The sequence below is a fragment of the Scardinius erythrophthalmus genome (assembly GCF_964197995.2).
Source record: "Scardinius erythrophthalmus genome assembly, chromosome: 1".
Taxonomy (NCBI): Eukaryota; Metazoa; Chordata; class Actinopteri; order Cypriniformes; family Leuciscidae; genus Scardinius; species Scardinius erythrophthalmus.
Window position 1 is genome coordinate 39,609,059 of NC_138221.1, and position 16,146 is coordinate 39,625,204.

Sequence of the window (16,146 nt, forward strand, 5' to 3'; positions counted from 1 at the left end):
TGGCAGTGTGATCAAACAGGTTATTAAGTTATTATACTGTACAGAGACATTTCAAATGTTAATGCCGTCTCAAAGGAGCCTGTAGAATTTACAATGAACTTTGACACTAACTTAGAAACAATAATGTATTTTTCCTGTGCTGAAATTGTAAATGAACATGTCAAAAACATTGTAGCATGTATTCATACGTCTGTGCTTGTGTGAACATTTTAGAACATGTCGAGGTCAGACAGAAGGGTCCTCACCTTTAGCCAGGAGGAAGTGATGTAAAGGAGAAAGGAAATATTGGAATGCATGCTATGCCACATGAATTATGAGGAAACAGGACGTTAGCGCTTTACAAGCACCATGAGATGGTCTCTGTGACCAAAAACAGCCTCAGTATCCTCATAACAGCTCATAAATAGAGAAAATGGTGGTTCGTGTAACACAATACAGTTCCATTCAGAGCATTTCCTCTCACTCCAGTTATTTTTACCTTTTAGTACTCTCTTCTTTCCTCCAGGAATAATATGGCAGAGTATCACAGATGTTTCTGCTGATTATCTATACACAAATACTGTATATGCAATGCTTTCTAAGGGCCTCGAAATACATTTAATATTTACAGCAAGTTGAATAATTATGTTTTTATTCTAAGTCAGAGCTGAGTAAGTAATTGTTGCTGATTTAGTATGGTTTCTTTATTCCTGAAGTCTGGTAATATGTAAAACAGACCCAAAACGCTGCTGTAGAGATTGAATGGCATAGATTTACGACAGGTTGTAGGAGGAGCCACAGAAAACATGGGGTCATGAACCCTGTGACCGCTTCCTCCTTCTGCCCTTGACACTTACAGTGGGGTTCAACCATCTGAGTCTGCATGAAAATTGGGATTTGATTGATAATTTGCTGATAATTTTTAAAATCTGAGAAAAAAACAAAAAGCTTTGGGATTATTTTTTTAAAAATATAAACAAAGAAACATTATGATGTAAAATGAATAAGACTGGTCACTAATCAAATCTGTGACACTGATCATGTGACTGTACAGATGGTCAGGTGCTCTTCCATTGAAGCTCAAGATGCTCTTTGGATCATCTCAAAATCATGCTGGAGAACATGATCATCAGGTTTGATCATCAAGTTCATTCAGCCCAAGTGAGCAAACACTGAAACATTCAGAAATTCATGCAACTCAAATTGTTATGATATATTTTTTTATGAAAAAAGTATTAAATTAGAAAAATACAAAGCTGAGGCATATTGGAACCGCGCTGTACATCCCTTTAAAAGAATGGGAAAGACCCACACAGCTTGAATTTATAGTATAACATTAGCTCGTTATATAAAAAGTGTTTTGTTTTTTTACAAGCTAGCTGCCGGGCTTTATTACGAGCGCTGCATGGATGATGATGATGAGAGAAGCACATGAAGGATTCTGAGCAGCACTAGAGCTACATATATGCTTGACTTAACAAATGCTTTGGTGGTACAATAAAAAAAAAAGGTTCACAATTTTTCCTCCTGTGAACATTTTGAACCCATAAGAGCTCGATGGGCAAAAGGGTGGCAGAAAAAAATGGATGGAAATAACGAGAGAAATGGCTCACATGTGGCTGTGTTTTGGCACAGAGCTACAGTCTCCCTATCGCTCCCATCCCCTCTTATCTTGTGGCTAAGGGCTTATTGGGATAATTTGACCTGGTTTGGTGGTAGGAGAGGATAATGAGCGCTGAAGGGAATACTGAGTTAAACACACAAGCATGGACACATACACATTAAAGTTTGGAATGAATTCATCATCGCAACACACAGATGCATTGCCTTGCATACCAACGATCAAACGTTTGGGGTCGGTACGATCTTTTTTATCTGTAAGTAAATAAATAAAACAAAAAATCTTACAGACTCTAAACTGGTAGTGCATTTAAAACAGATAATTCTACCATTATTTACTCGAATATTCACTCATATTTTTAAAAACCAAAATGCTCTTGCAATACAAAGACAGTTGTTGCCAAGCTCCAAAAATGAGAGAAAAACAGCATTAAAATATTATAACGGTAGTCTGGTGCTATAGAATCCATACGATAGCTTTTTCATCTCTGCCAGAGTAAATATTGACTCGAATTTTAATTTGGGTGAACTATATGATAATACATTGGCGTTATTAGGACCACTACTGTCCTCGAAACTCGCCTGCACTCAAAATCAGCGAAACATCTCCTGCTTTGTTTGATGTATGTGTTGAAGAAACACACAAAACGAGCTTGGAGTATTGCAAAAGCCTCTCTCTCTTTCTTCCTGTCTCTCTAATGACAGCCACATGGGCTGAAGCAGTGAAGAGTCAGCGGTAGGGCCCAGTGCCACGTTCTCTGTGTTTTCTGCAGCACCAGTGTGCTTTGCCCTGAGGACCAGAAACTTTAAGGAGCTTTCCAGAGCTCCCGAACTCTCCAATTCAGCACAGTTCCATTTAATCAGCAAGAAAGTGTACAAAAGAAAGGGTTTCTTTTTGTCTTTGTCCTGCTGTGACCCAACACACTCCACTGCCAAATTTCTTAACTTGATCTAAGTGAGCAAAGAAGTGAGGTCACCGTTTGCCGTGTCTCCAGGCTGCTTTGTCAATGTGCCTCCGGTCGGCCAGTAACAATGAGCCAGCTTGAGTCGACTTCCTACAGTATTTACTTGACAGTCATTTCACACCAAAGTCTTCCCGCAAATCCAACTAACATACCAAAGAAAGTCAGCTGACTGAGTTCTTCAAGGAAATCAAGAACAAAATGTGAGCTATTTTTAATCATTGTTTCTAAGAAAGACTCTAAATCCGGCATTGCATTTTTGTTTTGTTTTTCTGTGGTAAAACGACCGGCCTAAAGTAGCGACCTTAAAATCAATACTACATTTGCTCGTCTGTTTGCCTGCATCTCGTTGATTGATCTGTCATGACCACAGCGTGACCTGCACAGCTCTAGTCTGAAGCGCCTGTATGTTTAATCGTCACAGTCTTCCCAATCCGTAACCTCTGACCTCTCCAGCTCCCATTTCCCTCCCAGCACGACTCATAATTGTCTCACGTTGTGTCACCCTTTCAGAGAAAATTATTTTTACCATGATTTCTCTTTAGTAAAGTCATTAAGACATGGTATGATTCAGAATAACTCTAACAAATACATGTTGGTATCAAATCAATCACTTTGTGTCATTCAATTATTTATATGAACATGATTTAACTACAAATCTGTTTTCTGCATGTGCGGTGATATCTCAAAATGGTTAAAAATCTTTTTGTCTAGTATAGGCTAGTATAGAATTATGATCATTATATTAAATTATTGACTTATGTTTTTTTATGATTAATAATACAGTTAGTTTTTATATCTGGTATGCAGGATCGATTTAGTGGTAAAAAATGTAATAATTTTTTATTTACAAATTTTTTGTAAAGTTTGCGATCTAAATGGTGACTGAGCGAATACGTTTTTTTCTGTTTCCCTCTTGAGAGTGATTGACTGTTAAATATAAAGTTGTCTAATATTTGAAACTTAATTTCTGGACATGTACCATAGTTTTTCCATGATACTCTTTGAAATACCTTATGTAAACATCATTGGATGAAAGTGGTAAACTTTCAAAAAGGTACAGTGGGAGTATCAAGGCAATATCATCATGATATGAAATGTATTTCCTGTGGTTTAATATTAAAATAAATAAAATGTTTAAAAACATTAGTCCAAACATTTAACACTGTATTATCATCAGCTGTTATCTGAACTTTACCACACTGTCGTTATTTTTAACTCGGTCTCATTTCTGTTCCTCAGATATGTTTTAGCAGTTGTACCTCTCTCTACACACTCATCATTTACTCACCTTCCTTATTTCTGTAATGTCTTTTCGTTCCCGTCTATCTTTTTATCTGGGTACAAAGAGGGCTTTGTTTTCATGGCCTTGAACGCACCGCGCTCTGGCGCCCGTCACGCGCGTCCCGCTACGTCATAGTTTCCGAACGCAAGCAAACGCAACGCGTCGTGTTTTGTAATGGCCGCGTGCTGCCGCCAGAGGGAGCTCCGCGCTACTCGACACAACCCAACACGCAGATTAATCCAGCGCGTTGTGCTGTAGTGGGACAGGCCGGTGGAAGAACTGAACGGATTTGCATCGGGGCGAGGGAAAAGGGAGGGCACTGCGGGCAAACAACGGGAAAGAGCCGAGTGGACGGAAGAAAACTGGATAGGTGAACGCCACGGTTTTAGATAAAGCGCTTATAGCATAGCCTACTTATTTTATACATATCTTAATCGCGACCCCCCGAATCCCCCTCTCGGTATCCCCCTGCAAAACAAGTTAAGCTGTCCAATGAATGGAGTTGCATTTTGCCTTGTTGGAATACCTCCGTATCCAGAAAACGAAGTAAGTGCAAGAGCTTTCCTTACTAAAGCGAAACGCGCTGAGCGTCTGATGCTCTGCAAACGTTTGTGTAAAGTCGAGTTAAACATCATTCTGTGTGTTGAACGGTGTTGTATTAATCAGAGAGCATGATTCCTAAGAGGATTAAGTAGCGTGGATACAATGTGTACAAACAGACGAGACCGCTATTCCTACAGAAACTCCTTTTAACTGCCAGCTTGGGTTAATCGTCGCATTTTACAATTTGTTTATGAAGCACGTATTTATTACCACACCATTGGTCTGAAATGGTCGTACTTTAACATCACTCGCACATTGTTATTGTTGTTGTCAGTATTCAGAGGCACAGCCTGTCAATCTACCACTGTCTGCACACGCCATTCACTTATTTATCGGAACGTGGTTTAACAAAAAAAATCATGTGTACAGTTTGTTAATGTTGTAGCCTATGCATTATGTGCATGAGTGATATACATCTCAAAAATGTTTTTTTTTTTTTTCGTGGTAAGTGAAAATGATCAACGTAATTAGACTGTTTTTTTCACATGATACATATACACAGTTTTTATATTTTATATGAAGATTTTAAAGTTGTTTGCGATCTTAAATATTCATGTTTAGATCTGTTACTCTCTTTAGAATGAATAGCTGTTACATAGAAAGTTGTATAATTTACTCCAACATTATTATTACTTAGCCTAATTTTTACTGAAATAAATGATCCCTTAAAGACCATAGATCTGATATTGGTAAAACTGACTATTAATTGATCTCATAGTATCAAATAATATATTCTGTTGTTTTTATTATAACTACTTGACTACTGACATTTTTAAAACAACAAATGAATTATCTATTTCTCAACATTTCTTTGTCTAAGCAGGCTAGTCTCCTTCAAAGAGGAACTGTTTATGTGTTTACTGTATATTTGAGTGTGTGTGTGTTGTCCATGTGTGTATGGGTGTGTACCAGCACATTACAGCATCACCCGGAGCAATAGCTTTACTGTATGTCTCAGATCTTTTTGTTGTCATAATTCTTGTTTTACAGTCAGAGGTTTTCCTCTTCCCTTTTATTGGACCCTTTTGATGTGAGATGAGGAAAGAAAGAAATGTATGTGTATAGTCATCAAGACTAAATGTTTTTTTTTTTTTGGCATCATTGGCAATAGAGCTGAATCAGCATGTCTGTTCTGTGTCCAATCTAAAGACTACCATAGTAAAGATTACCACACTGCTGGTGTTTTCAAGTCAAAATGGCTTTAGAGCTCAGTGGCATTAGTAAAGAGATCTTGATTTGCACAAAAAAAGTATTTAAACACTTGAAAAGGTCTGAATGTCATTGCATTAGAAAATATCAAAACAAGTGGTACTAGCTTTCCTTTTTTTTTGAGCCATTTTCGTGTCAAGGTGATTTTTAATGGACGTATAAAGTCAGTTCTCCTCAAGTTCACACAGGTGTCCTATCAGAGTAACCGCAGCTGCAGTCCTTCACATTAACTATTGTGGCCTTTTTACTGCCTATGCTTTTTTATATGTGTTACATGACTAGAGAAAACAGAAAGTAAGGATGTTGTCTTCCCTTTTACTAAATAAGTAGGAAAACCTCAACACCCATAAAACACTAGGCATGTTGCCATCCAACACCACTCCCACCAGTTTGCTATGGATATGCTTACCAGAGTCAAATACCGCCTTGCTTGAATAGGAAATATTTCTTAGCAAACTTTTAGTCATAATGGTGTCGGCTTGTATTGTTTCCGGTGGCAAGAATTCAAAGAGTAAACATTTAGCTGGAGCGAGTTACTTTCGGATTCCACTGAAGGATCCAGCGTGTTGTTGGCAGTGGCTAAAGGCTACAAAAAAATCATAAATATGGAGACATATTATGATATAGGTTTCAGTGATAAACCTACCCTTGCAAAAACTGTTCTGTTAATAATCCTCTGTTGATCCGACTGAACGTGGGTGGGGATACAAAAACGCAGAAGTGTAATGTGTAGTTTTCACGAAAGCCTTGGAGATGTAAAAAGCGAAACGCTTCATCCAGCGGACTTTTGTTGACAAATAAATGTAAATTTCTCAGTCCAGGTAACACAGAGAACGAGGAAATATTGTCTACAGTACTGACATTGTAACAATACAAAACAGGTTGAAAATTGGAGAAATTACACTTTAAGTGCACAATATCATAGTCTGTAATATTGTAACTATGAGTTTCGAGCACGTGAAAGACAGACCGAAGTCGTATTCATGGGAAACATAGGGGGAACATATTTCCCAAACATATGAGAAACTCACGATTCTAGATGATGCGCAAGTTGTCGAATTTGGAAGGGTCGTGTTGATCTGAAACATGGTGGAAGCACTGATCTATAATATAGACAAAAAAAAGTGAAAAGCAAGTTTATAGTGAATGCTTAAAGTCAATTGCTCAACTTTCACATGCTTTAACAAAAACATTTAGTTATGATACCATCTATAAGTAAGTGGTAAAAATGAATATTGTTCATCATTTTGAATTTAAATTCATTTTTAAATTCAATTTAAATTAAATTAAATGTAGCCTAATTATTTAAGTTTATTGTTCGAGGTACAAGCGTGAAAGCAGGATAATGACATGACATGAATCACTAATGTTTAACTACCAAAAATAGTCCAGATTTTGAACAGTATATCTTTTTTTAGCATTTGAAACTTGACAGAATTATTTTTCTGAAGCATTTTGCTGGGAAAATTAACATCTGCTAGCTTTATTTAAAATAATTAATGTTTTGGTGTATGACATTAATGCATATTTTATGTGTAAAAGTGTGAATTTTGTGGGATTCTGTATGTCGACAGACCTATTGGCCCAGTTGATGATTTTGTTCAGCATCCATTATGTGGCAATGTAAAACTTATAATGTTGTTGACAATAGTGGAATAATAATCTTATAGAGTGTGACAGTTATATATGTTATGTAAGTAATAAACTGTTCCCAACCAACACACACAAACAGAAACAGAAAGAGATATTTAGGACATGAAAAGATCAGGGAGGGAGATTAAAAGATATTATTTTCTCATTATGGACTAAAGTAAACCCAAATACACTTGATAAATATAGTCTGCTGTTGTTGTGCTCAGAGGGTGTGGTACGTGTGTGTGTGTGTGTGTGTGTGTGTGAGTGAGTGAATGTGCTGCTCTCCCTCCCAGTCATGCCTAATTGAACCCTGATTCAATTATCACGAAGCGGTTAGGCAGAGAGGAGGGAAAGGAAAGAAGAGGACATGAGAACACACTTCACTTCATTTAGAGAGATCAGCAGACTGCATTTAGTGCTCACAAATATCAGATCAGAGCAGTCAGTCATATGCACTCCAATAAACACATTCAAAACCATTGTCAGTCTGTATTACTTAATTTGCATGATCTATATTATTTAAAGGGTTAGTTCACCCAAAAAGGAAAATTCTGTCATTAATTACTCACCCTCATGTCGTTCCAAACCCGTAAGACCTTCTTCGTTCATCTTTGGAACACAAATTAAGATATTTTTGATGAAATCTGAGAGCTTTCTGTCCCTCCATTGACAGCAATGTCATTGCAACTTTCAAGGCCCAGAATGGTAAAAACATTGTTAAAGGGATATTTCACCGCTAGAAAGATGAATGTGTATTTAAATTGGGTCATTTATGTAGTAGAAATGTGAAATTATTTTAGAAGTTGGTGCCTTCTATACTGAGAAAAGCCAGAAAATGTATTTTTGGCTCATGTGGATGAAAGACAACAACTCCCAGAATGCACTTGCTTCGCTGCCCTACAAAGCCACTCCCAAGCCACGCCTACCGGTTACAGAGGGCAGTATCTGAAGAAATTATACAACTAGGCTACTAGTCAACTCAAAACTGAAAAGACGGCATTTTATCGTGAGATCCCCCTATGGGCGGGTTGAAAACATGCGGAACGAGCTCCTACTACTGGCTGTAGTCTCTCGCCTCTGGACAAAAAAGCCTCCGATGACATAAAATTACAATTTTTTTTTCAGTTTTTTTTTCAGGCACACAATACAGAAATTTCTCGTCTCAGGGGGACATAAGAGAGGGAAGCACGGTCATTCGAAAATACTACCGGTTTCTACAGATACAAAGCTTAATGCTAATCGGTGAAGTATCTCTTTAAAATAGTCCAAGTGACTACAGTGGTTAAACCTTAATATTATGAAGCGACGAGAGTACTTTTTGTGCCCAAAAAAACGCCAAAATAACGACTTTATTCAACAATCTCTTCTCTTCCATGTCATTCTCCTACGCTGTTGACGTAGGGTAACAGCACAGCGCTTCTGGGTTCTACGTCAGAACTATTGGCCAGCATCACACACATGACCAGAGTTGGCCAATAGTGAGCCTACGTTCTGACGTATGAATACATGATTTGTGTTCCGAAGATGAACGAAGGTCTTACGGGTTTGGAACAACATGAGGGTAGTTAATGACAGAATTTTCATTTTTGGGTGAACTATCCCTTTAATTACTGCATGATCTATATTGTTTAGTCATACAAAGAAACATTTCACAACTGTGTGATTCCCCACTGCTTTAAAAACACAATAAATGGCTAATTCATTTCAAGACTGCAGCCTAGAAGATCTGACTCAATGGAAGGATCTCAGAGTTGTACATGAGCAGTTTGGTTAGCACTTGTATCCTGAAAGCCCTATTGGGATCACTTGCTCTGCGGTATGGAAACAGTTTGTGTGTGTTAGAAAGAGAGAGAGAGAGAGAGAGAGAGAGAGAGAATTTGTGCCAAACTACAAGCTCAAAGTTTAGGTGTCTATGAGAGGAAAGAGGTTGAATGTTTGGAGAGCAGAGGTCCATTAGCACTTAGACACTGTTTAAACATCATTACATTGGCCTCCAGAGCTGCTTTTCACTCTCAGCTCACTTTATCTGTTTCATTCTTTCTACACTACCATTCAGATCAAATGTTTGGGTTTGGTATTATTTTTTTAAATGTTTATGTAAAAAGTCTCTGCTTACATCATTTATTTGATCAAATACAGTTAAAACAGTTAATATTGAAATGTTATTACAATTTAAAATAACTGTTTTCTATATATTTATCATATATTTTGAAATGTAGGCTAATTTCTGTGATGGCAAAGCTGATGGCAAAGTCTTCAGTCCCACACGATTCTTCAGAAATCACATGCTGATTTGGTGTTCAAGAAACATTTATTATTTTTAATGTTGAAAATAGTTCTGCTGCTTAATATTTTTGTGGAAATCATGATCCATTTTTTCAGGATTCTTTGATGAATAGAAAGTTCAAAAGAACAGCATTTATTTGAAATAGAAATATTGTGTAACAATAACTGCTGTGGATTTAACAAGTTAATTTAATAAGTTATGGAAAAATAAAATTACTTTTTGCATTTAACGTACCCGCGTGTGTAATAAATTCTATGTTGAATCAAATCAAATATTTCTTTCTAAAGCTACTTTTTTATATGTCTATTTGATACTTTTCTCATTTAACACAATAATGACTTTAAATGATCTTTTGGCGGTAATTTCTCAGCCAAATTTGATGTGCGATTTAATCAGATCAATCAATCGGCACATCATGTAATTAATTAGATTAAATATATGAATCTCTTGACAGCACATCAATTTAATGCATTTTTGCTGAATAAAAGTGTTAAATTCATACTGACTAAGTATAGGCCAATATTCTGTGGGGTCTAAATGTTTATAATCCTATTCATACTCCCTCACATTCTACAAAATGTATTGTATCATCCCTTTGAATCATCTTGTTGAAGAACATGATCATCAGGTTTGACACAAACTGCAGGTGGATGGATGATGAATGGATGGATGGATTGATGGGTGGAAAAAGAGACAAGAACAGAGGTTAAATGTGTCGATGGATGGAAATATATAATTTAGAAGGAAGTTCATTACGAGTGATTCAAGGATTTTGATTGGTCAGACTCACACAGTAGGGAGTGTTTTAGATCCTCTCTCATCTCATGCCAGCTTAATGCTTCTGTGAGTTCTGGAAATTGTGTGGTGAATCAGGAATTGATGCACACTGATCCATGACGCCACAAACCCAAATTTAGAAATGCTTCCTTTCTGAGAAAGGGTGGTCTGGGTGGGGCGAGATGACACGCACCCTCCACCAGTGATTTACAGAAATAGAAGAAGAGAATAACAGTGATGGCGAGAACTAATCTAACAGTTCTGCTCATCAATATAGTGTCTTCCTGTGACACATACATTGAGCTACAGTTATGAAGCTACTTCCATAACGCTCCACCCTTCAGATATCGCTGACTCATCGTATTGAAATGCAGGGGCACAGTGTAAAACATGTGTGAGCAGTATGCTGCAGTATTGTTGGGACTATTTGAAGAATGATGGCTGTAGGCTTTAGATGTTGAATGCTGAGCCCCAGATGGGCGTCGACCTCCACCACTGCTCCCAGTGGATGACGGCACTCACATAATGGCTGCTTATTGATCTCTCTCTCTCTCTCTCTCTCTCTCTCTCTCTCTCTCTCTCTCTCTCTCTCTCTCTCTCTCTCTCTCTCTCTCTCTCTCAACCTCTCTCTCTCTCTCAACCTCTCTCTCTCTCTCTCTCAACCTCTCTCTCTCAACCTCTCTCTCTACCTCTCCTTCTCCTTCTATAACCTAATGTGAACCTGGACAACCATTACAGAAGTGCTCTTGTTAGTCATTTGACTGTCTCGGTAGCCTGCAGTCAGTGACCTGTGTTTGATGGGAGTAACCGTGACAGTGACCCAGTGACCCTGCATGTCCACCTATCTTTTCCAGCAGCTCATGTGACTTAATTGACTCATGAGCATGTTTTTTTTTGTTGCAAGCATGCTTGTGTACATGGTTTCTGTTGGGTTAGTCACACTACAGTATTACTTACAAACATTTACCACATTAACTACTGTTTCTACAAAAATACTAGTTACTTTTACAGTTACTACTGCAAAATGATGGTATATTAGGGTGGTTGACTTCAGTTTTCATGCAACATATTATACTTCATATTATACATGTATAACTATTTTAAACAATGTTTTTCTATAATTAGTACTTATGCTTTGTCACACTGTAAGAACAGTTTTCCAGAAATTTAGCATAATTTAAAAAATATAGTTACAATGTTTCTAGCACTGCATGCTGTTGTCTGTGTATATTTCACAAGTGAAATTATATGTTAAGTTACTTGAAGTACCAAAATCTGATTTGTACCTTAAAATGCATATTGATAACCACTATAATAATACAGGTGTTAAAATATAAATCAGAGGTTATTACAATGTGATCTTCAGACGAAGCTTTCTGTTATTTTGTTTTTCTTTTTGCTGATAAATGGTTAATAATGTAATGTAAGCAAAACATAACAAATAATGAATATCCTAAATTATACCCTGAAACCACATCATTTTGCAGGTATTGTAATTTCTCCAAGATTTCTTTCAGTCTAGAAAATCTTACGCACATTTGATTGTAATATCGGAGCAAAAGCCAGAACTTTCCATTCCTGTCAGGACAGTGTGGGCAGAGGGCAATTTTTGCTTGAGTGCGATGAAAATGCCTCTCTTCCCACTGGATTGCATTCCTGTGTGCCCTGCAGAAAGAGAGAGTGGGAAACGAGAGCAGAATTAAAGGAATAGTTGGGCAGGGCTGTTGTGTTGTGAGGAGAATCACACAATGACTCTCTCTTTCAGCAGAAAACAGCAGCTAATACAGATCCGCTTGTTGATGTGGTACACAGCTGTGTGTTGAAGAGAGAGAGAGAAAGAGAGGAAGGAAGAGAAGACAGATCAAACTGTATATTTAGCTGTAACTCAGTGGGCATGATGTCATTGTCAAGAGTTTATTCATTCCAGTGACACGAATCCTCACCTAAATTATTTGTTTAGTGATCCTTTGTGTAAAGGTGTATAGGATTAAAGGGATAGTTCGGCCAAAAATGATATTTAACCCATGATTTACTCACCCTCAATCTGTTCGAGATGTATATGTCAATCTTTTTTCAGACGAACACATTTTCAGTTATTTTAGAAAATGTCTTAGATCTTTCAGTGGTTATAATGTGAAGCTATGGGGTCCACCTCCTTCAAGTCCCAAAATGTGCATGCATCCTTCACAAAAGTAATCCATCCGGCTCCAGGGGGATATACGAAGGCCTTCTGAGGGTAATCCGTGCGGTTTTGTCGTAAAAATATACATATTTAAAACTTTATAAACGAAAATAACTGGCTTCCGGTAGCGGTCGATGCGCGTTCACGGAGATGGATGCTGGCGTATGACGTAGGACGTAGTGTAGGAAGCGTTGTGACGTAGAACGAACGTGACAGCGCAGCCAGAGAGCACAGCAAAACAAAACTCTGCGTTCGTTCTACGTCACAACGCTTCCTACGCTACGTCCTACGTCATACGCCAGCATACATCTCCGTGAACGCGCGTCGACTGCTACCGGAAGCCAGTTATCTGAAAAAAGATTGACATATGGATCTCGAACGGCTTGAGGGTGAGTAAATCATGGGTTAAATATAATTTTTGGCCGAACTATCCCTTTAAGGGATGTAGAATATGGTAATTCAGAACAAGGCATATATGTGCTCTATAACTACTAATAAACACCCAATATCCTAGTAATATGCATGCTAATAAGCAGCTAATAGTGAGAATTGGACCCTAAACTAAAGTGTTACTGTTCATTGAGTTTGTCCACAAAACTTGTTGAGTTCTGTGCCACTCTTGAGTCTCGTTCAGACGCAGAACTCTACAGTGAAGGGGGCATATTCGTTCAGAAGGTCCAACCAATGGAATTATCCTTTAGTGGATGAAAAAAATGGCTCAACAAACAATTTGATAACATTAACAATCATGACTGAAACACCACTAGTGCTGTTTTTATTCTTCTGGGTAGATGGTGGAACAAGGTCAAATACAGTTTGTGTGCTGTCAACCTTTTGTGCGGGATCTTTGTGTTTGGATATTCTGAGTTTATTGGTTTGTCCTTAACAACTTGCAAACTTGTCAGCAACCTCAGCATCATGTTTATCATTGTTTAGATAAATACACTGTTTGATAGGCTCAAGTTCTGTATATGATTGAGCATGCAACCCTTGCCCTATAAACACAAACATCCCTCCCTCTCTGAGTCTGTGTTAAGGGATAAGATGTTTTTCCCTAGGGAAGCATGTCCAGGCAGGCCGGGATTGGAGCCTGGGACTTGCCTCGCTGGAGCGGCTGATGGAGAGATAATTCGAGCGTAGAGTAACAGCAGCCCGAGGGCAGGGAGGACAGCTCTCCTCATGTCTGCCCGATCCTGTCATATTCTTCATTAGTTATCCATCAGAATTCATGTTTAAATTCTTATTCTACACTTAAGTTCATATTCTACACTTTTGCAGCAGGTTATTTGTTCTCTGAGGCCCGCTGATAATGTTGATCAAGGTTATTTTGATAAAATATTTTACATAATTTTGTTTAAATGACAATTTTCTATGTTTTCTCAGACTTTTAGAAATAGACATGTCTTAAACGATACAGTAGAAAAAATGTTTGCAACAATCCAACAATGTTTTCAACATTGCTAATAGTAAGACATGTTTCTTGAGCAGCAAATCATCATATTAGTATGATTTCTGAAGGATCATGTGTCTCTGAATACTGGAGTAATGATGCTTAAAATTCAGCTTTACATCACAAGAATACATTACATTTAAAAATATTAATATAATATAAATAAATCTAAAAAATATTAACCATCCCCAATTTTTGTAATGGTCATGATGTCAAGCAAACAAACAGAGTTGGGAGGGTTACTTTAAAAATGTATTTCGTTACAGTTACAAATTACTTCATAAAAAATATTCAGTAATGTAATCCAAGCACCACAATATGAAAGTAATGTAATCTGATTACTTTTGGATTTCTTCAAGGTCACATAGGCTAAAGTCAGGTAAAAAGCAATATTTAGGAGAATGATTGTGCATGCACCAGTAGGTGGCTCACGTGAGTCAGATTTAGATATCCGCACCCAATCGTCACATAACAATTATTCTGATTCTCAGTGTTAAACCTGATGATATGGTAGCATATTACATAGAAGTAGGGTGCTTTTAAATCAGCATTTTGCTGTTTAAAGTAAGTTCTTTGGCAAAATTGCATTTCCTTAATAGCCTAAACACAGTCACAGTCACAAACATAAATTGTCTTTGCAACTTCCCGAACACAAGAAATTAATTGCGTTCATCCCAAGTAAAGGCTGGATATAGACTTTATGAGTTTATTGTCATACAGCGCTTAACAGCCGTCACATACCACATACCCCGATCTAACTGCAATTAATTGGAATGCTTTTTTTTTTATTACTTGGCCCTCCCGACCCGCGGATTATCCACAGTCTCCATGGATATAACCGCGATCCACGCATCACTACTGTCAATTATGTCAAAATACAAATTTATTTAGTTTCAAGCTAAACCATTGTAATCCTATAATATATTCCCATTTTTACAAAATGTAATTGTAATCTGATTACCTTGGTTTTTGACGCAGATTTTTGTATTTGTATTTGTATTCTGTTACTCCAAACCCTGCAAACAAAGTTCTTACATAACATGACAATCTGCTGAATACTGAATAGACATTGATGTGTAAACGTAGGCTAGTTGGTTATATAAGTGCTCATGGTCGTTATGTCAATATCGTCACGATTTATGAATGACCCATTTTTGCAGTTTAGTTTCCATAAAGTCTGAGTGGATCGGTTAAGGAGCTTTGCTTCATGAACATTAAAGTATATCAACATCAAACTCTATTTTTTTTAAAGACCAAAATCCAGCTTTCCGTGATATGGCCCCTTTAACAAATCTCAGCAGTTTGTGACCTTTCTTTATCAGTAAATCATCTCTTCTTGATGTTTAACTTGTTTTTCTGATTGGCTGTGCTGTGTTGTTTGTTATTTCCATCGCTGACATTCCACCATACCTATGTCTCCTCCATCTATCTCTTTAGCTACTTTCTTTTTCAAGATCAGTCTCTTCTTTAAGCTGTTGCCTTATTTGGTTATCTCTCAGCTGAAATCTATGAATACACATTTCTCTGCCTTCCTCTTTCTCCTTCCAGTCATCTTCTCTCTCTTTCAGCTGTTGGTGTAGGTCTGACAGTTGTGTTTTTAACACAGGAGTGTAGCTGAAAGCTCGCAGGAGTTCCACTACCTAGTGTTCTGCATACTTAAGAAAAATAATTAGGTATGCTTGTGATGCAAGGCGGTTTTAAAAAATATATATGCAAATAGAGGAAAAACTGATTTTGTTTTACATGGCTGTCAAACAGTGAGCAGTTTTTGGACAGAATAAGCTACAAAGAGGACTGGGTCAGGTATCTGAATCTATTAATTTATATGATAAATATATGAAAAAATGTAATGCTTTTAATATTTATTTATTTTATTACATTTTAAGTTATTTGAACATTCAAGTGGTGCAATCAGCATTCAGAAAAAAAAAAAAAAAAAAAGGAAATTATATCATAGATACCACTGCAGACCCTCATGAATGTGAGTCAAGATCATTAATTATCTTAAAACATTTTAAGAAATGACGATTAAGATGTGTACACTACCATTCAAACGTTTTTTTTATGGTTTTGAAAGAAGTCTCTTATGCTCACTAAGACTGCATTTTATTTCATGAAATTGTATTTTATTTCACTTCAGTGTCACATGATCCTTCA

At 37.2% G+C, this 16,146-nt stretch overlaps 1 protein-coding gene across 4 annotated transcripts in view; it reads left to right on the top strand.

The window, feature by feature from the left end:
* Window positions 1-4,149: 4,149 nt before the first annotated feature.
* The window catches only part of arhgap23a (Rho GTPase activating protein 23a), a 63,631-nt gene continuing 51,634 nt past the window's right edge, over window positions 4,150-16,146 (top strand). For all 4 annotated transcript variants that reach the window (XM_081379947.1, XM_081379949.1, XM_081379948.1 and 1 more), the window contains exon 1: window positions 4,150-4,392. In XM_081379947.1, the coding sequence (XP_081236073.1) occupies window positions 4,339-4,392 (54 nt within the window). In that variant the 5' untranslated portion in view covers window positions 4,150-4,338. The remainder of the gene's footprint in view (window positions 4,393-16,146) is intronic.